We start from the raw sequence: 22091 nt of genomic DNA, 5'->3' as shown, positions 1-22091 counted from the left end.
TACAACAAAAGATCTCTGCCATTTTCATCCAAATAAAATCTAGTCTCATGAACTACAAATATTGCATGACCTGTAGATTTCTAAATAATGATAATTAAAACTGAATAAGAATTTGGGTCCTATTTATAATCTTCCCCATAACTACAAACATATATGATGTAGGTCTAATGGTAGCATAAAAATTTTGTCGAAGGTAAATTTATTTACATTTTGTTTTAAATACATTTCATTTTCTGAGAACTATTTTGAAAGTCCAACCGGAAGCTTGACGTTCCTTTGGACGTATAACAGTCATTTATGCTAGAGGAGAACTGTGAGGTTGCCTTCCCGAAACATGCGTCTTTTCCCCAAGGTTGACGTCCCCAAAATGAGCCGGGATGGAGCTCTTCCTGCCGCCTAAACCTTCGCTGTAGTTCGGCTGCAGAGAGACACCTGGGGCGTCAGAACAAACAGAGGTAACTGCCCTCTTTATTTAGTCAGAAGAGAAGATGGCGGAGTTCTCTCCCGTCCTGTCAATGCGGGATGGAGGTGGACGACTTGCCCAGCCCATCTTCCCGAGGTCCAGGTCTGGTTCCGAGTCGGAAAGCGAACTGTCCCAGAGTCTGGCCCGGACCAAGATACGTTCGTACGGAAGTACAGCCAGCGTCACTGCATCCCTGGGGGAGAAATACATAGAGCATCGGGTTACAGACAGTGATACTCTGCAGGGGATTGCTCTCAAATACGGCGTGACGGTAAGGCTGCTGCCCTGCTAGTTTCATGTTGATCATAACAGGCTGGCTTATCAACAGCCACAATAATGTCGTTTAAGCTCTTCTAATGTGTGCCAATTTGGTTCAATATAAACTCATCAGTGCTCAAAAATATGAGCTCAGAATTGTCTTACTTGAAGCCTGTCTGCTCTCAGTTTGGTTAAATGTGGCCAGGTGAGTTGTTTGAGCACCTTTTGCCACAGGAAGTTCTAATACAATTGTAATTCCCCTTCACTTTTACTCTGCTTCTCTTATTGTGCCAATTTTGAGAGGTCATAGGGGTATTTGTCCCACCCATCATGCAGCTTTCAGACACCAATTTCTAGTTTTTTTGTGAGGTTTGGCCTAACAACAATTTCTCTTTTATTTCCAGGAACTTTAACTCGTATTCTTGTTGGTGCAAAAACTTTGTTCTGATTCAACAATTCACGCCAACAAACTTTAACCATAAAAGGTTAAAAGATTACAGAATTATCTGTTTATGCATCAAACTCAAAAAAGTTCCTCAAATAAAGAAAATGGGTGTGTTCTGTTTTGATGCATCAAATGAACTGTGAAAAAACAGATACTTTAGTTCTTCGCTCAATGATCCAGGGAATATTGGCTGATTTAGATGACTAGAATGCTGTTTGAAGCATCACTATTAAAAACGTGACTGTCAACACCATTTCTATCAGATAGTGGTGATGCACATTCCCAAACTTTTTTTCTGTCCGTTTTTGAAAGACAACTTGTTAGCTTACAGTTGTCTAGTTTTTTTCACAGTTTTTCATATGATTAAATTAATGAGAAGATGTATTGACATTTCCATTCTTAATATTTGCTATCATTTATAGCCCTAATGCAGATGAAACCACACAGGCCCAAACCACGATACTACCGCAGCTTTGTTTTATACATAGAAATATTCTCTGCTTTAAAAACAACCTCTTTCTTTTCGTGCAACAAGTTCTACGTTTACCTCCATTTTCCTTAAAGAAATGGGACAAAATGCAGCCAGGTTTTTGTGTATGACAGTGGCTCAACGATCACCTTAGGTGACATAAATGGTTCCTCCAGAAATTGTAAAAGGCACAAGTAGCGGACTGAAACTGAGTCAAAAGACGGACAAGTCCGCAACAGAAAGCCTGTTGTAGTGTAGCTGGAGACGATTAAAGGACAGTCTGGCTCCTTGGAAGAAAGGACAGACGGCAGCATTTGTTTTTGTAGATGGTCTGTATTAGTTTGAAATATTTAAAGTAAGTATGGTGGTTCAGATCACTATTACAAACCTAACCAGACATTAAACAGTAGTTTTATTAATGTCATTTGCGCATGTTAAAACAGGGACTTGGAGAAAAAGTAATTCTATAATTTGGAAATAAAACAACCCATAACTCTCCATGCAAGTTGCTCCTGAAATGAAGAGCATGTTTTTTACTGTCCTACTCGTATTGCAGATGGAGCAAATCAAACGAGCCAATAAGCTGTTCAGCAACGACTGCATCTTCTTGAGGAACAGCCTCAACATCCCCGTGTTGTCGGAGAAGCGCTCAATTTTTAATGGACTGTCTCTGGAGTCTCCTGATGGGGACGGGGAGACGGCATGCCAGGATGCACGCACACCCCATGTTATGACGCAGGACATCGAGGGACCCTCGCCGCCCTCATCCCCACCCCCCCAGCCTCAGCCTCAGCCTGAGGAGTTGTCAGCCAGAGACTTCTTGCACAGACTGGACTTGCAAATTAAACAGTCAAAGCAGGCTGCACAGAGACTGAAGGAAGAGGAAGTAAGGTGAGCTGCTGGATACAGCTACGTCTTTGATGTGGGCTGTCACTGTTTCAGACCACACTGTAGAAACTGCTTTTTTTTCTATTTAACGTTGTTTCAGGTATCACATCCTCTCTAACAGTCCAGATCTCACATGTTTGTTGGACTGAGTGAGTGTTGCTTCATGGTAGAACTGCTTGCAACAAACTGCTACTTCCTGGTCTGATAAAAGCCACCAAATGTTCTTGTACTGGAGCTCAAGCCATATGAACTGCAGATGTTAACTGCACGTTAAACCACCAGTTAGGGAATGGAGACATCAGAATATCTGCTAATTAGTTTCATTATTTAAAAAGCTTCTCATTAGGTCTAAAAGTTCATTTTGTTGGAACCATCAATCAGTGTGCTCTTCCCTCGAGTTGATCTTCAGAGGTTTACGGTTTGTTTTATTAAAAGAAGAAAGTCAAACGGGAATGCAGTCTGTGTTTGCCCTGGGATGGTGTGGAAACAACGGCGTGAGTCTCTGTTTGCCTAAACACACAGAGGCTAAAGTAGAGCTTAAAGCTCAATTGTTTGTTGCTCAGCATAACCTAGTGTAAGAGCTTGAACTGCGGGGTCAGAAACTAAACACACCTGCTTCAGGGGAAGGTTGTGTTCTGAAAATAACAGATTGACCGAACCGCTTTAAGTGAGGCTGAAGTGGACAAATGGCATGCAGCGTGACCCGGTTCTGTGTAAAAGTAATGCAGCAACTACAGCTTCCTCTAAGTGAATGAAGGCATATGCACTGCAGCTTCACAGCTTACTGGCAGACATGCTGCGTGAGGAGAAGATGCTGAGGTGGGCTCCTGCAGGCAAAAGCTCCTGATAGTTGCATAACAAGTCATCTGACTGGTACGACATGGAGAGCCTTATTTTCTATCCTCATATGTTTTTAGGACATCTTATTGTTTACACATGCTGACTGGGACTTGTGACAATCTCACACTAAGCTCGGAGAGAAGAGTTTGTACCCCAAATTATAGCAGGGATTATTTTAATGGACCTGTAATTCTACCTCAGAATCAGCTTTATTGCCAAGTTTGTACATACTAACAAGGAATTTGACTCCGGTACACTTTGCTCTCTGTTTTTTGCATTAAAGAACATACATATATTCAATATACACATATATAAATAAAAAGGTGCATTTGCAACATCTGTATGCTGTTGTTTGGTACTCTATTAAATGTTCAACAGAGAAACAGCCTGTGGGGAAGAAACTGTCTCTGTGGCGGCTGGTTTTAGTGAACAGTGCTCTGTAGCGCCGACCTGAAGGTAAAACTCTAAACAGTTTATGTCCAGTTTATGTCAGAAAACACCGACAAAGTGGCAAATTGTTAGAAAACACAAAAGAAAGTGTTCATGCCCCTTAAACGTTTTAGATTTCGTCACTTTACATCCACACACTTCAATAATAGACCAACACAATGTGGTTCATTGCCCTGAATCTGAAGGAGAATGGTACACTGTTTTCAAAACAGCTGAGCTCAGTCAAATTGGACAGAACAGAGTCTGTGAATGTTAATTCTTTTTTTTGTAATTCCTGCTGTTGTGCTTAGGTTTGACTTTGACCAGCCTACTCAATCACATAATAATGCTTTGATTAAAACCATTCAGTTGCAGCTCTGGCTGCATGTTTCTTGTTGTCCTGCTAGAAGGTGAACCTCAGTACCAGTACCAAGTCCTCTGCAACCTCTAACAGGTTTTCCTTTCTTCATTGCTTTATATGGGGCTCCATCCATCTTTCCATCAAGCTTCTTTGTCCGTCTCATGTGATCAGATCCCCTTCCTCCTCATGTTTGCTGTGTCTCCTACATGGCTGATGACAAACAGTTAAAGGAATGTAGCAGAGTAAAGGGTGGCTGAAGACAAATCCATACAATAAAATAGATTAAAGTTAGTGGTTTGTGTCATGATGTAAAAATGTTCAGGGGGTATGAATACTTTTGCAGAACACTGTATATAAACTTTTTTCCATGGTTTTTCTACCTTATTTAATCCAGGTAATGGACTCTCTGCAGCTTCATGTCCTTAATAGGATACATAGGAAAGGAGTTAAAGTTCATCTGTTTTGCTGAAACCTCTCAGCATATTTTTAATTAAATACCTTGTTTGTTTTTTTGTATTTGCAGGAATAACGAGGAGGACTACACAGCCTCCAAAACTTCATACCAGGAGCTTTAAAGGAGCAGTCCGGCTATGTGAAGCCTTGACCATAAACACCACCTCATCTTTTGGCGTTTACCATGCTGAACAAGTGTCATGTTTGCCTTCTTATTTATTAAACTGCAATGATTTATTTTATTAATTTTAACGTTACTGTTTTATCTGCCGCCTGAGCGTATTCGCGTGAAGCTGCTGCGCCAAAAACACCGGCTGCGTACATCCACACAACGAAACTCGATGCGTTAAGCTAGGCTCCATTAAAGCTCCTGATGTTTTGAATCTTCTCGGAAGAAAGCAGCCATTGGAAAGTCGATTCGAGCATTTCTCATCAGTGTTCTCCCTGTATGAGCAAAAACCCCTAAAACCGAGGTGATGGATGGACTCGAGCCTTTGAACACATTTGCCTCAAAGTCTTTTTTTTTGTTGGAAACGGAGTGCAGAGAGAGAGCTCTATTTTTGAAGTGTGAATGCATTATTTATGTGTGTGGAGAACGTGTCTATAACAGCTGTTTTATTGTGGTTTTAAACTGCTTTGGTTGTATTTGTGGGAAATAAATATGTGTTTAAGCCATACCACAGCAATGTCAGTTGTGTTCTATCATAAGGTACAGGGCCGGCCATAGGTATAAATGGAAATTTATACAAATTTGCGTTTGCTTAGAGGTTGTAAGAAAACTTGAATTTTCACTGTACAGGTTGACAAATTCACCAATTGAACACTAACAAAACTTTCAAAGGTTGAAGTTTATGTCTACAGTCGTACTTTAAAGATAATCTCTTGTGTTAAAGGTTGGAAAACATTTTAGGCACAATGTAGGTGTTAAGATTAGCAAATAGTCTTATTTTCACGATTTCTTGTTAGTGCAACACTAAACTAGGCCCCTCCTTCCAAGTCACAGAAAGAAATTCCTGTTTATTCACTGATGAACATGATGACCAGTAAATAGAAAATGCAGTTTTCAAAGGATAATTTCATTTAATCCAAAGCAATGTGGCCCTTTGTGAAAAAAATATTCGCCCCTAAAGCTTAACTTGAATTGGTTTTACCACATTTGGCCCTAACTACCATCCAGAGTTGGATATGTTTGTGTGCTTTGGATCATTGTCCTACTGCCAAGCCCAGGTGTACTTAGGCTTAATGTCACAAACTGATGGCTGGACTTTCCTTTCCAGGATTTTCTGGTAGAGAGTAGAATTCTTGGTTTTATCGATTACAGCAAGTTGTTCAGGTCATGAAGAATCAAAGCAGCCGCAGACTGCTGGATTATTAATTTCAACCACAAAATGTGATTAATGTAAATTCATGACTTAAGGAGAGTAATTATATTTTCCTACAGAGCCAGGTTGATTTGGATAGTTGTTCTCTTAATGAATAAGGTCATCATTTCAAAACAGCTTTTTGTATTTATTCAGGTTTTTTTTTTTTGTCCGGGAATAAATCTGGCACTCCAATCATAAACGTGTCTCTTTGAAAATTAGTTCGATGGTCTGATTTAAATGTGGCAAAAAACCTGATCAACTTGTTTGCTTTCTGGTTTTGTGCTGATGTGCAAAGTATCCATGCAGCTGATTTGTTTAGTACGTCCTGAATAGCATACAGGGTTTTATGGTTTATTATATTTGTAATATATTTCTTTTTTAATGATCATGCATGTTTTTCCAACCTGCTGTAGTGACAGATTTTTTTATGGTACTGCAAATGTATGCTAATTAATCCTAGTGAATTTGAAAAGGTTGTAAAATATCAATTCTTTAAAACTAAATATAAATATTTAACACATTGGGTATAAAAAAAAAAAATGCATGGGAAAAACTAGTTTTCAAAAGTGCTAAAATCTGTATAGGTTTGGTAAGGCATACAAAATCTTTATGGTGTGGAAAATATAACGCACACCTCACCATTGTACCTAATGTCTCACTTATGAAACAAAGAAGGTGATCTTTTAAAAATAATAGTTATTGTTTAAAGCATTTCAGTAATATTTCTATCAAAAATGCATTTCTATTTCTTTTATCATGCATTATTCAATTCAGACCACATGTACAGAAAAGGCAATGTTTTATTTGTTTTTACAACTTTAGGGAAAACCCTCCCCCACATATTTACATTTAAAAATACTTTTATAATCTGCCTCTACAGAGATGGAGACATAAAACACAGAGCAGGGACATGCAAAGAGAAATAGTGACTGCGACACCGCCCCCTATTGGACTCCAGATGAATTACAGAAGAACAAATGAGGGAAAAAGGAACAAGGCGCACAGACATTTTAACATTACAAGCATAATTATGGTAAAATAAAAAGCAAAAATACATAGAATCTTACATATGCACTGGAAAATAAGATACCTATGACTCACTAAGACAGGTTTCACCATAGTATAATTTGATAGCTCTAGATTTATTGTAAAGAGTAGTTCTAACAAATACATTCACAGACTTCAAGTGATGTGACAAAGTATTATAGAACCTTTATGAAATTTGGATTTTAGCTAATTGTCTTCAATTTTAGGGTTCAAACATAAACATTTGAATTAATCGTAACTTTGAATTTTGTTGAAGATTAATTTTAGATCTCATCTTTTGGTTCATTTTTGGAATGTCTGGAGATGTTTTAATTATAATGTATATAATTTATCATACTATTTGAAATAATTTGAAGAAGTCAGTGTTTTTGTAGGGGTTCTCGGACTCAGTTCTGGACTGATGATTTTGTCACAGGCTGCTGTAGATCCTCTTTATAGTCTCGCCCTCGTCTTTGGCGATAATTCCTTTCTCGATATATGAGTTGACCTGCTGGTCCATGAAATCCTTCAGTTTGGACAGGTCATAATCTGGAGGGACAAGAAGTAGCAAATGAGGGCGGTTTGTAATCTGCAGTTCACAGCATGTTCATCAAGGATGTTATGGTCAGTGGAACCCCTGAGCTGCCACATCCGAACAAGCTTCAAGGATGATCGGGGTCAAAGGTTGTTTGTCTGATTCCTTGATTTGCAGTCATGTTCTATTTTGACTGGTCATGCTGCAACAGTTATGTTTCTGAAATTGAAATACAGTTGTATATAATTTTCTTCATACTGATGGTAAATATATATAAATATACTCAATGACTCTTGGAAAAAAATAATGCATAAAAACCCACACTAAGAAATATTTGTTCACAACAAAATCACCTGAAGCACAGATATTGGTATTCATAACAATGATTTAAAAATAAATACATCAACTTTTGATACTTTACTTTTACATTGATTAGAGTTTCTGTAAACTTTCTATTAATCCAAGACTTTCAGGAACAGAAGTAAAATATTTTCAAAGCTAACCGTGAAAAACCATCAACAAAGCATATGGTCAATCAGCTGTTGGGCAGGGATGTCAGAAGAAAACTATTTTCTTTCCTACCATCACTAATGTAAGCTAGTGGAGTTGTTGAACCTTACCAGAACCTTAATTGGAACTGGGTTCTATGAGAGCCCAAAACAGGCTGTGGCGTGTAAAAGAGAGGCTCCCGTTATCAAAATTAAAGCTGTGATATTCAGCAATAAAAGTCCCCGTGTCCATAATTTGGATTACACTTACAGACTTTATTGTCCTATTGCTTTTAGAGTGACAGGAGGGAGAAAAGAGGACAGACAGCTGTGGCCAGGACTATATCTGGAGCTCTTCTCATAAACTTGTGACTGTTTCACAGAGTTTACTCTAAGAAACTGAATTTTAGCCATTTCAGAGACAGAGGACGCTTGTAACATTTGGTAGCATTTAATAAACAAACCCTGAGATGGTCCCAGAGCAGTGTAAAGCTCACACATTCACACTTGTATACACACACATGCGCACACACAAAGCAGCAGCACCTTGTTTCTTAACTTATATGTTAATGACTCAGTAGGATTGTGGATTCTTTTAATTTGTGTCCTGAAACTAAAACCATTTAAAAGCCAAAATATTACTTTGACTGGAGAAGGTGGAGGTGCTTAAAGCAGACTTTAACGATTCAAAATCTATTAGAGTTCAAGTTAACAAAAAATATGAGCTGCTTATGGACTTAAACTGATATGACCAAATTATGTTGCTGAAAAAAGCAACTAATTTGAATTTGGCCTCAGACATGGTACTCTGGTAATGACATTTAATCCCGGTAAATACAGTAGAAACATAGTGGGGGTAATTGTGGAATAATCCAGGAAAATGTTCCTGCAATCTAAACATGGCTTAAGGTTGAGCTTTTCAACCATTGACACTCCAGGTTGGGTTTAGTATGAATGGATGTTAGCAAATGCATCTCATGACCGTGGAGGATCTCTGATACTCTGGGTTTTACTTCAAAATGCCATGGGAAACTTGTTACAGTACACAACATCATGAACTCTTGGAGGTTTTAAGTAGACACCCTGAAAATGGGTCTTAATTGGCTGCTTTAATAGGCTAGTGATCCACAGCAGGTGGTTAAGTCAGCGCAGAAACGCTTCTCTAGATGTAAAATCAATCTTCTTCTATAGCCATTTCAGTCTCCAGACCTGAATTATATAGAAAACCAATGGATAAACTGAAGAGAAGAGGACCCAGGACTCTGGATGATTTAGAAAGATTGTGCAATGGTCAAAGTTCCCTCTTTCTGTACGCTCCAGCCATGTGAAACGTTATAAAAGAAGACTGCTGCTGTCTTATCAGCTAAGTAAGGTTGTACAAAATATTACCAATAATGGTAAAAAAAGACACATTTATTCGAATTAGTTTTGGACATATTAATTAGGTGTGGCAACATATTTCTTCATGTCTATATGTTCTAAGTTGGACACCTCTCTAAATGAATTAAACACTATTAAAGTATCATTAATAGCTGCACAGCCTCTCCTTTCTCTAACTGACTCCAACTACAGTGGCAGCAGACGGGTAGAGGACGGCAAAACGGTCATGCTACGACCTCCCAACATATGCTGTGGGGCGGATTGTGGAAGCGCTTCAAGGTTTGAGTCACTTTGATGGTGACAATCAAGACTTGTGCAAAGGATTACCAGAACGTGATTAGAGACGGCGTCAGGACCATAAAAAAACCAAGAGGCAAAAGCCAGGATGTTGCCTGTGTGTGTCCATCTGCTCCTCTGGCTAATCTTTGTAGAGTGTAGGCGTACACACACGCACACATGCACTCATATGAACTCATTAACACACACAAATGGGCTGCTGAGATCGTCCTAATGGATGCTTCTGGTAGAGTAAACACAATAAATGGCTCGTATCCCACTCTGTTTCTATGACACTGTTTTCAGCTGCAAAGGCTTTTGTTCTCTCCTAAAAAAAGAACAAGGATGAGGGCTTCAAAGAGGGGTTCAATGCACTGCAAAATGAGCTACAAATTAACATCCTGATGCTGTTTTATTTTCGTCCTAAATGGAGCCGGATCATGGGAAACGTGGGTTGATTGGACACATTTTGTCTGTGTGTGCCTCCTTTAACACCATTATCTGTAGGTCTTGATTCACTGGCAGGAAGGCGGGGAGCCCCCAGTTGTCCCGGACAACCGTTGCAGACTCCTGAATGCTAATGAAGTGTCCTATCTAGGGCAAGGTTAGAGATGAGGTCCCAACAAAACATCCCCGCTGATTTGGCCCCCATCTCCTCTTTCCTGCTCAGCACCACACTCTCAGTGTTACTCTGTTTTTCTTGTTGTTGTTTCACTCCTCTTTCTCCTGAGTTTATCAGGCATAAAAGAATCTGGGTCAAACTTTGTTTTTATCCGTAATCCGTCTGTCTTTATCTTCTTATCCCGTTGTTGAGCTCAGATCAGATCAGCACAGTTAAATTAAACAGTACGGATAAATCTTGCTGGGCTAGAACTTTTGTTTTCTTGTCCTGGATATCCAGCTGAGATTATCTGCCACATATAGATCTGAACGGTGAGAACTCATTAGCAATTCATTCCCCTCTGCTTAATGAAGCACCCCTGGGCACTGATTTTACAACATAGTGATGCCCGAGCAGATCAGGCCCCACCAGTGAAGCTACAGCTCTGCAGGCCAACACTGAGAGTAGCAGTATCAGAAAGTTACAGGATGCATCCTTGCTTTTTAGCTTGTGTAAAAGAAGTGTCTAGTGGAGCGAATTCAGATTTTATCCCCACACAGCATACAAGCACCAAAAATATCGACATCCAGGTAGTGGCGACCTGTGTCCAGGAGCAAGCAGCTGTTTCTGGAGCAATTAGGATGGCATCATTAGGGATGATCCATATTAATGAGATCTGAACTGAAGCATCTATTTGGATATCTACAATGCAGATAGTGGACAACAAGGGGCGACGCATTTCCTTTACGGAGAATGGAGAAGATATGATTTGCAAAAAGGACCTTTTTTCTGTGTATGTATTACATCAGCACCACCAGCTAAAAATATCAAAATATGGCAATAAAGATTAAGCGCTGCATCACCAACTTTCCTATGATGGAAAATGTCTCACCATTTTTGCCTTCTTCTTTGTTGTGCTTCTTCAGCCACTCGATGTTCTTCCTGATGGCCTCCAGATAGGTCTCTGATTTACCCGGCTGATCTGGAGTTTAAAGAAACAAGACACAAAGAGAAGCACAGATGAAATATTTCCCTCACTGATCAGGACTGACTATTATTCCTAGAAGACTATGTCTTGTTGGTTAAGACTGTGAAACTTTCAAGGACATTGATTTTATCAGCTAGTAAGACAGCTGAATAGAAGACTTATAAATTATTCATACATGAAAAATTCCCAAAGAAACCTACATGCCTTGTTTTCTTCTTAGTTGTAGAGAACACAAGGCACCAGAAAACAAGCTTGGATAAATCGGATATATAAAGATCTATGTTCAAATTTGAATCCCTGATTAAATATATATTATTATTGTATATTATTATGAACTAGGCTAACTCACTGCATCCTATAAAGATAGAGTTTTATTGAGCCAATCAGTTTTCCTTCATTAATTGATGAAATTGAAAACCCCAGTCTGTTTTGTATTTTGCTGTATGTTTCTATCTGGGTGAAACTGTGGATCACATTGAGGAGGACGTGCAGCCTGCCGGGACACAGACTAAATGAGGCTGTGACAAGCTTTTCCGGTGACTGTTATTGGACTGGCCTAGTTAAGAGACAAGCAGGGGCTTAAATATGATTGGCCTGAACTGCAGAATGTTGTTTATTTCCCAGCAGCTCTGCTGTGGGAACACTAAACGTCTCAACTGGTTTTCAAGGCGTTCAAACCAATTTTGTGGTAGACTGAATAAGATCCTTTTTCTTGACGGAAGTGAAGTGGTGAGAATATGTTGTATTTTTTTTATTTATAAATTGTGTATTTATTTGAGGCATGAGGTACAAAACAAAACCATAAAAATTTGATTTGCCAAAAAAACAACAAAAAGCAGGAAAATGAGGGATGCAAATTAAAAGGTCAGAAACTTTCATTTCTTTGATAAAAAATTGTAAAACTGTCAAAGAACTTTAGATTAATAAGTACAACAAATTTCTAGTCATGTGTCTTGTGGTCATCAGGATTTCTTTGTGGACTGACTGGTCTCAGTTGATGGCTGCTCCTCTTTGGTTGAGTCCTTCAGGTTCTCGTATTCCTTCTGCATCTTGGCCGTCTCAGATTTGGTGTTGTCATCTTCATCCAATTTCATCCCTGAAACAGAAAATAAAAACAAACTAAGAAATAACATTGTTGGTAGACATACTTATAAGTTTGTTCAGCATCTTTTCATCTGATTGTAGTTAGATTGCTGACAAGTAGCCAGCTGCTTTCATCCTTGGAATAATAATAATAGTAAATGATCAAATGCTTGTTTTCATGTTTTTATATTCAGTCTCCTTTTTATTGGAGACCCTTTTTATTGGGTACCAATAACCCTTTACCTGGGTTATTGGTACCCCAGGTAAAGGTGTGTAATTATACTCTTTCATTGCAGTAGCATAACCTCACACTGCAAAAATTGCACTTTCTTTGACTTCTCTTACTATCCTCATCGCTATTTGTAGTGGTGAAATAAACTCGGCTCAATGTTCAGCCTTATTTGTTCCTGTTGCAGATTTTAATTATTGCTTTGACTGTACATATACGGGCAGGTTATAAGTAGCTATTTTCTTGCTGCCATTTCCTGATGTATAGAGATCAAGACACATTTGCCTTATTTGAATGGCCTGTGCTCTTGTCTTCCCCATTTTGAAGAGTGGCTAGAGAAGTGGGCCTGTGTCTGGTAACATTTTTACCTCAGCAAAGCAGCTCATGGATTACTAAATAAAAGTTCCCTGAAATGGTTAAACAGCATTTGGCGTTATGGTAATTGTTAGAGATACCAATAAGTGTGATGTTGGTAATTTTGTAAAAATCAATTTTAACTTCTTGTGGCAGTTTTTTGCCATTAAACAAACCTACTCAAATAAAAGGTTGGATGTTTCAAAAACTTTAGATTATACAATAAAATGATATCTTATGATGTCTTTAATTCATCTTAATCAGAAGTGCTAGTCAATGTGGAGGGCAAACTATACAAAGCATCTAGAAAAACAGCAACTGTGTTTTATTGGGGGTTATCTATAAGCAATTGTAAAAGCAATTAGCTCCTAGCCAAGAAATGATCAAGCTACAATCACCAAAAAAGGACCAATTTGCCATTTTTGCTCACAATTCACATTTTTTCCATATCCATTTGTTCCAATACACTTAAATATAAAGCTTTAGGCTAAGGTCATAAAGTCTTTTTATTCACCTTATTTTGCATTTTGATCTTTTTTTAGAACAAAAAAGAGTGATTATTTTCAAACTTTCCATCCACCCAAAGTCTTTAACACAGAACCCAAAACATAGTTTTGCTGAATTTTGACATGTACAGAGAAAAGCATTACCAGTAAGACTTGAAATGTCAGGGACCATGAGGGACTTTCCCAGCTTGTTCTTTGTCTGCATGGCTATCATAGCGTCCAGGTTCTCTGCAGGTGGATGAAAGAGAACAGATATTTACCTTTAGATTAGATCAGCATTGTGCGGTCAGTCAGTTCTTTCTGCACACCATGACCGTTTCAGTGTCTCAGGCTGTTCGCGTGTGACTCAGAGGGTTATTATCATGAGAAAAGGCCTTTTACTTATTAATGAATAGGAGGGTCAGGAGCACGACGACAGTCATAAACATAAGCTTGTGTTTTTTTCCACTCTTATTTCCAGTGGTTTAATTAGCAATCTCAACCAGAATAAAAACAGGCTTTATAGGACTGATTAATGTGAGGTTTAATTATCTGCATGTGTACTGAACCTCTTTAACACCTCCAAAAGCTAATGTTTATGTTTCTGCATACATTTCAGAATCAGAATCAGAATCAGCTTTATTGCCAAGTTCGTACATACAAACAAGGAATTTGACTCCGGTACACTTTGCTCTTTGGTTTTGTTTTTGTATTACAGAATTTGTGAAGTAAACCTCAGGATGTGTTTTAAGTGTTACAGGGGGTTGGATTATTATATCTTTACAGGATGAATATGAAACGAGGAGACAAAAACAGATCATATGACTGAACGGGAGAACAAGTCCTCTCCAGATTAACGAAGGAGGAAAACATTTTGCTTCAATAAAGGAAACAGATGTTTTGAGGATATATGCAATGAGAGATCAGCTGAAATCACATCCCCTGCATTGATTTCTCATTAGTCTTCTGATTCAGCATTTAAAAGCTTTGTATAAATAGTTAATAGACAGATTAAAGCACTCTCTTTAAATAGCATCAAGAACCCTTGAAGTGTTTATTGATTTCCCTTTTTCGTGAGCAGGAATATCTGACAGTTATAAATGATTTATTAAATTTACCACCTCGGCTGGATTAGTTAATATCCTGTTTGCTAGATAATTTGTCCTGACATTATGTTTTGTTGTAATTGGCTTCAAGAGGAGAAACTACAGATAAGAGCAGAAGAGCGTTTGTTTTTCTGAATGGGTCCATAACCGACCGGAGTTTTGCGTTCTGCATTTTATTTTTTATCGACAGAGGGAAAACAGATCAAACAAAAGATACGCCAAGCCTTGACTTCAATAGGTTTTGCAATTTCCTCTCTTGTTTTCATTTTTTATTACCAAACCAGCCCACTTTCCTCTGCTTTTTTTATGTATACCGTCCACCTACTCAAACCTGGAGAAATACACAAACACAGAAAAACCTACGTTTCTTCCCTCCCATGCTTTCTTCCTCTGTATCTCTCTTACTCTCTGCCTATCTTGAAGCAAGCAGCATCTCCCGCTGGCAGATTACAGAGACGATTGACAGCTCTGCATGCTCAGTGGTTTACCTGAGTGGCTCACTGGAACATCACAACCAGTTCAGAGGTGGGGGAGAGGAAGGGTTTATACATGTTGCTAGGAGATGTAGGAAATCCATCCCTCTGTATTGTTATAACCAGGACTATGAGTAGCCGAGGGCTGGTTGCCAAGGAGACCAACATCTTTTCTAATGGTATATTATGTTAAGTTGTGGTGTGTAGTAGCAGCAGCAGCAGTTTGAGGTAGTAATGGCCATCAGCCGGAAACGGTTAATTTATGTCAACACTAGAAGTGAAAATTAAACTGGCTGAAAAATGTTTTAACAGCTTTTAAATGCAAAAGGGAAAAGAGTGAATATGGAGTCTTAAACATATTTTACATTATATTGTCTTCATATTATCAAGATTCAAATTGAAAAACAAAACAAAATTAGGGATATATTGACTTAATTTCTTAATTTTCCCCCAAACATTGTGAGGTGAAGTTATAAATTAAGTAGAACAAAACAACAAATTATTTAATCGAAACTTCCCTCCTTCGTGTTTCAGCTGGATGCTGGTTTAAAGTGAGAGAAAGATTATATCACAGAGAGAGAAGCGGATGGGTTTGGGTTTTTATCAAGGCGGACTGAGATGACGGCTCTGCTGTCTGTTAAAGGTGGCTGATATTTCAACTGGCTAATGGGGCCTGAAGCCTAACCAGTCTGGTCATACTGGAAGCCCCCTGACGCTTATTATAGCGCCATTCCTGGATTCACACTTGATTGTATAAGCTGAGAGCAAGTATTGCACAAACAGCACACAGTAAACACACACACACACACACACATGCATACTGGATGGATTAAAGTCTAAATCTGAAATACGTCATCATTCTGTAAGCCCCATGTCAAAAAGCCTGTTCAACAAAGTCGAAATCAGTGTCACAATATTATGCAGTCTGCCCATTTTTTTTGTTTTGTATGTAGTGAGATTTTTATAAACAGTCAAAAAGGTTTAAAGTTAATTTGAAATAATCTATAAACCAAAAAAGAGTCAAAATACTGTGAAAGAGGTAACACTACTGTTTTTTGTTTCTCAATTTCAATTTAGAAACAACAGTCAGATGTTTTTATTAGACACAGAAAGGCAATAATAATAACCTAATTGAGAAGAATTAAAACCAGTGATCATCATGACTAAATGAGTCTTTGCAAACAGCTTAAAATGAAAGTCCAGAGATAAGAATCACATAATTCAAATTACTGCGGATCTGTCTCGTCTGAATCCAGCTGGAGTTTGTTATCGGCTAACATCAGTGTCTGGCTACAAATCAGTTAGATATGATTATCGTCAACAAAAAGATTGTATAATTTGCTGAAAAGACAGAACATGTTTCTTTAATGAAGGAAACAAGATAGTAACCCAGAGAAATGTTCTCGTAAAGCATTAAACTGCAGCTTGAAATACAAGGTAATATGATTGGAAGGAGTGGCAGTTTTTGCATGAATGGGATCTCAGGCAAACCCATCCTAACACCGCCCAGATTGTACCCAGTCTAAATATGGTGCTTTTTTTAATTGTTTCAATCTAAGGTGGTGCAAATCTGAAAAAAACAACAACATCTATAATGCAATTTTTGTGTGTTTTCACAAACAAACAAAAAGGTTTCATACATTTCAGACAGAGTTTAAAATGATCACTGTTCAGTGTGAAATATTTGCTTAAGGTTTGAATCGTCTAAATACTGGTCAACTAGACAATAACAAAATACAATTTAGAGGACTAAAAACAGTGAAATTGTGTCGGCAGTAACTTTACGTCAAGATTCAGATCAGATACCGACCCCTTACAGTCCTTTGGAAGCTCATATTTATTCATACTGAAGCTTAATTCTAAATCTCTTTTCTTTAACTTTTCATTAAGACCCTGCATCCCCTGCAATAATAAAGCATGTATAAAGATGGATGGATGGATGGATGTATGGATGGATGGATGGATGGATGGATGGATGGATGGATGGATGGATGGATGGATGGATGGAGTGTCTTAGTGGACATTGTTCAGTCAAAGCCTAGAGCATTTATCTGGAATAATCAGACTTAAATCTAATAAATTAGCCTTAATTTTAGATTTTCAAAAGATTGTTTTTACATCTTACCAAGATATGAAACTCCCTCCTCTGGAGTGATGGTGCCATACTTCACCATCATCTTCACAAAATCAATCAGTGTCTTCATAATAGTGATGAGGGTTTCTCTTTCCTGAGCGTCTTGATCTGAATAAAACAAAGCAGAGAACAATTTTAAATTAAGGACGGATGGACGGACAGAAATGGTTATTAAAATGTTCAACCGCTGAGTTAATCATGCCTGGAGTAAAACAATAAATTCACTAGTGTCTGTGGGTGTGGGTCTGTTTGTGTTCCACACTTCCGGTCTGTGTAGAAACGTAGGAAACGTGAACAAAGAGCCCTGACTCATCCTGTAATAATTAAAAAATACAAACTTTGGTAGAAGACGCTGTGAGAAGGATTTCTTTGTGTGTTTCAGTTTTTACCAGAATTGAGGCTTTTAAGCAGAAGGTAGAAGTTTGGGAAATATTGCAGGTCCTGGAGCCCGTCTTCAGGGTTCACCTCGTTGCCCTCCTCTTTATTTTTATCCCAGTTACTGTCATCCCTGTCCACATCTTCTTCTGTATCCCTGTCCACCTCGTCCCCAATCTCATCATTGTCATTGCCTTCTTTTTCATCTTCTTCGTCGTAACGCCTCCTGGGTGGCTCCCATGTGTCCTGGTAAAAAGACAGGTTTTAGAACCCACTGCAGCTGTCTCTTTCCATGATTATGACTTTTCATCTCGTGCTGTACCATGTCTGGACCCAGGTCATCCTGCTCTCCCCTAGACTCCTGGTCCATGCTCTCCATGTCCTCGATTTCATTATTCTTGGCATTTTTGGTGATGAGATCCTGGAGAGCCTTGGCCACCTGATACTCCAGAGTATCCGCCTGATTTTCAGTAATCTACAGAAAAAACAGACAATAACCACAAGTGTGTGATGGTACGGTCCAACCTATTGATCAATGACTCCATCCCGGGAGGAGGGACAAAGCCAAACTGTCCATCGAGTGTCAAAAAACTAATTCACAGCTAAACTCATGGAACAATAAAACCAATTTGCACATATCTACATCTTGTAGCGACAGAAACGGTTGTGCAGAGTGAGACAGAGAGGGCTCCCGTAGGGAGAATGTCAAGTGACCTGCTGGGCTGAATTCAATATGAGTTTCAGAGGCCGAGGTTGTGCTCAAACCTTACCAGCCCCAGTTTCAGCAGCCTGGACACGATCCTGTCGAAAACCCCTCTGTCATCCTCCTCGTATATTTTGTTGGCAATCTTCTGAACAATATCCTCAGCAGTCAGCGGGGTGCCGTCAACCTGCCGGAAGCTTTCTGGGTCATCTGTGAAGAAACCACGAAAATCATTCATTTCAGCCCCATGTTGCACAATGACTTTTTTGAGTTCACAATACTTTCTATCTTTTTTCTTCCTCATAGTCATCATATCTGTGAAATCCTGAGTGAAAAAACGAGCAACTGTGACAGCCTGACACTTGCATAACGGCGCCTGCTGCTTCCTGAGGTCCAAACACAGTAAAAATGAGCAGTGCCAGGTTATTTTTGCCTGTGTGCTGGTTGAATGAAAAGTGATTCTTTTTCTTCCATCTATTTTTGGCTCATTTGAAATGATCTTGACTGCTGCGCTTGCCAAATGTAAGCGTATACCGTAACCTGGAAAGAGAAGTTCTGTGTCCCTGCTGGACTGACTGCAGGCACTCAGTACTGAATCTGAGTCACCTCACCTCTAAGAGGGCTTCATGGTCAGATCACTTGCATTAAAATGCTTACCCACTTGGAATCATAGATGTTCAGGATGATCTTAAATAACACATACCAACATTAACTGAAGGGCTTCACTCAGGCCAAATGCAGCCCTAATATGAGCATAAATATCATAGAGTTAAAGCAAGAATTTAGAACACCCTGGACATGTTACAGGGTCCAGTTCTGTTTCTGTTATTATTTTTTGACAGGTGATGTAAGACCTTCCTCCAGCAGCCTCTGGGACATGGTCGAATTCATGGGGAACTGTTTGATGAGGAGCTGGTCCTGCTGCTTTCTCAGTATTGGTAACATTGATAGTAAATATCCATATGTCGGAACGTTAAAAAAAACAAAGACTTTATTGGGGTGTTCTATTTTTTCACGTGACAGTAAAAATATCAAGATCTTATCAGTGATAAAACTATCCTGCAAAGAAATAAAAGAAGAGGCTGACAGAGCATCAGCTTTCACCCCATCAGACTAGGGGAAGAAGAGGGTAATCTGTTTCTGCTGGATTCACATGTCCTGCCTCTGACTCCTTTCTTTCTGCGGCTGCTCATCTCCATTAAACCCACGTGTTTCCTCAGCCTACTCTTTCTTAAAATGTCTGCTTGGTGGCCTGCCAGCAACAGATAGAAGCATCCAGCGTGAGGCCTGTCCTTGGTGATGGGAGAAAACAAGCCAGAGGACTCAGACTGGAGACTTATGTCTGTGACTGTAGAGACATCAAATGCAGCATTGATTTAATAGGAAGCTGTCAATTAGGGTTTGTGTGATGGATGAGAGAATTGCTTTATGGTGCTTAGATCAATAGTTTTCTATGTGAACCTAGAAAAAGAATGACGTGCATGTTGAGTGAACGTACCCTGGTACTTGCTGTAGTCCATCCCATTCTTAGTGGAGTCATAATCGTCAGCCAGGCGTCGGCTCTTTGTGGAATCAGATTCATCGGGGATATACTGATCCTCCTTCTTCAGTGGCCCTTCCGGGGGTTCTTTTGATTTCTGGCCGTCGGCCAGAGACTTGAGCATGGTGAAGTCATCACCCCGCTCTGACTCTCCGTCCTTGGAGGCTGCGGGTTGTTTGCTCTCTGTCAGGAAGCAGAAGCAAACACAGTGACCTCAAGGTTGAATAATGGTGCAGATGATGACTCTTTTACCGGAAAAACTGCAACCCGAACTTGTGCAGCAGTAAACACAGTCATCAATTGATTGGCCATGAGGTGTCCTCTTACCTGCGGACTGTACTGCAGCCTTCACAATGTCTGCCTCTGCAATCTGGGACAAACATCAAACAACTGATTGTCACTCGGGATACAAGCTTTGATTATTAATGTTTGTTGGGCTGAAAGCCAATCTGTTTGTCAAGTGACCATAAAACCAATTTGGCCGGATATTAAAAAGAGAAAATTAGCCGTGGGAGGTGGAGACAAAGGGACCTACCTGTTCCTGTAAAGGCCTTTCTTCTGTCAGCTGTCTGTTGTACACAGATTTATCTGGAACAAAATCAGTGCTTTAAGTGATCAAACTGATGGCTGAAAGCAGAACACGTTACAGATAAACCATAATTACAACAAGTCTATACTATAAACATTACAATAAACAAACTTTAATTCATTTGAAATATATTTTAAAGTGGCGTCAGTAAAATTGACCTCTCAGAGTGATCTGATGGGGTTTTGCCCTCCTAACTCTCCACCAGAGGCAGAGCTTAATCGGATTATCAAACAAAAGATTAAACTGTGGCGAAAATAGACCACAAGCGGCCTAAAGCGAACATTAAAAACACCACCAGGCACGACTGAGCTAAACAACACGGAGCTAAAGTCGGAGGTTATATGACGCTTTCTTTTAAAATTATATTCATTTTTGATTTATACTGTACATAGGTGGAGAAACCTGCAGACAAAACACAATTTGTAACAATTTTAACTTTTTTTTGTTAAATTTCTACTTCTGTATGCGCGCATTACAGCTTATTCATGACCTCCGTGGTACTTTTGAACATGTTTTCGCCATATGGATATTGCATATTTCTTGCAATGAAATTGTGTCCCAGTTCCCGCAAACTCACCATCCGCTGAGGCTGTAGGTGTGGGGAAGGCAGATGTCTGGCTCACTACATTCAGAACAAGAAGCTGGAGGAGCAGGAAAAGGCCAACACGTTTTGACGCCATCCTGAGATAATCTGCCACGGAGCGCGCAGGAGCCCGTTTCTATATCTTGGCTGCGTGAGTGATTCTGGTACGGATTTCGTTTCCTGAGAAATGAAAAAAAAGTGCTGAACGCTTGGACAGCTCCAGTCCTGGTGCTGAAACTGCCGCGGAAAGGCTGCGCCTTGAGGGGCGGGGTGGGGGTGGGTGGGGGGGGATTGGGGGGAAGGGAAGCACTTCTGTCTGTCAGAGGCGCAAGGCGGGTAAAGGCTGGATAAATATGCGCGCTGGACTCCCGGAGCTGTTGACGCACAGTGGTGCTGAAACCAGGTCACCTGTCTAATTAAAAGCTGATAAGCAAGGAGGCTGTTCCAGCCCCGAGTGAGCTGCAGCATCACCTGCTAAGGCAGTAATACACCCCTCTACAACAAGACCCGCCCCCTCATCAGAGAGGAAGGGGAGGAGACGGGAGAGACAAAGGAGGTGGAGATGAACACTGCAAGAAGTGCACATATTTCACACAACCTGCTTAACAGAGAATTCCTGTTGATCTCATTTCAGATTTAGATCTTGAATAAAATGCACTGAATTAAGCGAAAAAGAAGAAGAAAACCCCCACCCACAAATCATGTTTGGAAGTTTACTTGTTTACAGCATCAACAAATGTCTCTCTTCTAACAACCTTCTGAAACAAAAAGGAATACTACAGTTATAACGCATTTCTAGTCAGTTAATATATTGTAGGTACCTATTTGTTAGCAAATTGCACTTAAAATTTAAAAGGATATCATCTAATTACTTGATTAAAACATTTTTTGCAGCGTTTGACCAGAAAAAAACGCCTATTTCGTGCGTCACGCACAATCTGCGTCATGTTTGTAGATCTTCCATTGTAAGGTCAATAGCAACCGCTATTAAAGCAGCAATCAACCACATAAACAAGGGGAGACATAAATAAAGTCAGTTTTATGGGTGTTTTACTTTAATAAGCTTCTCTAATTTGATCCTGTTTGAACAGGCTGTGTCGCATCAGGCGCTGTGTCCTGTTTTCCATAACCTTACCACTAAACTTAGGCTCTCAACCAGAATAATCAGTAACT

At 39.5% G+C, this 22091-nt stretch overlaps 2 protein-coding genes across 2 annotated transcripts; one reads left to right on the top strand and one right to left on the bottom strand.

Moving 5' to 3' along the window:
• Positions 1-255: 255 nt before the first annotated feature.
• lysmd2 (LysM, putative peptidoglycan-binding, domain containing 2) lies at positions 256-5283 on the top strand. Its single transcript, XM_047362398.1, has 3 exons — positions 256-734; positions 2192-2526; positions 4677-5283. Exons 1-3 carry the CDS (start codon positions 489-491, stop codon positions 4726-4728), a joined length of 633 nt encoding a protein of 210 aa, XP_047218354.1. The 5' UTR covers positions 256-488; the 3' UTR covers positions 4729-5283.
• A 1469-nt stretch (positions 5284-6752) lies between these two features.
• Positions 6753-21387, bottom strand: scg3 (secretogranin III). The gene is made up of 12 exons (XM_047363759.1): positions 20913-21387; positions 20282-20334; positions 20074-20116; positions 19705-19929; positions 18274-18416; positions 17826-17978; positions 17518-17749; positions 17120-17236; positions 13581-13664; positions 12250-12360; positions 11169-11258; positions 6753-7545 (listed from the first exon to the last, which is right to left on the bottom strand). Exons 1-12 carry the CDS (start codon positions 21013-21015, stop codon positions 7427-7429), a joined length of 1473 nt encoding a protein of 490 aa, XP_047219715.1. The 5' UTR covers positions 21016-21387; the 3' UTR covers positions 6753-7426.
• Between the last annotated feature and the right edge of the window lie 704 nt (positions 21388-22091).

Source organism: Girardinichthys multiradiatus, chromosome 4, assembly GCF_021462225.1.
Source record: "Girardinichthys multiradiatus isolate DD_20200921_A chromosome 4, DD_fGirMul_XY1, whole genome shotgun sequence".
In the NCBI taxonomy this organism is placed as follows: Eukaryota; Metazoa; Chordata; class Actinopteri; order Cyprinodontiformes; family Goodeidae; genus Girardinichthys; species Girardinichthys multiradiatus.
The sequence above is the reverse complement of the archived record's forward strand: the minus strand, read 5'-3'. Positions and strand labels throughout refer to the sequence as shown.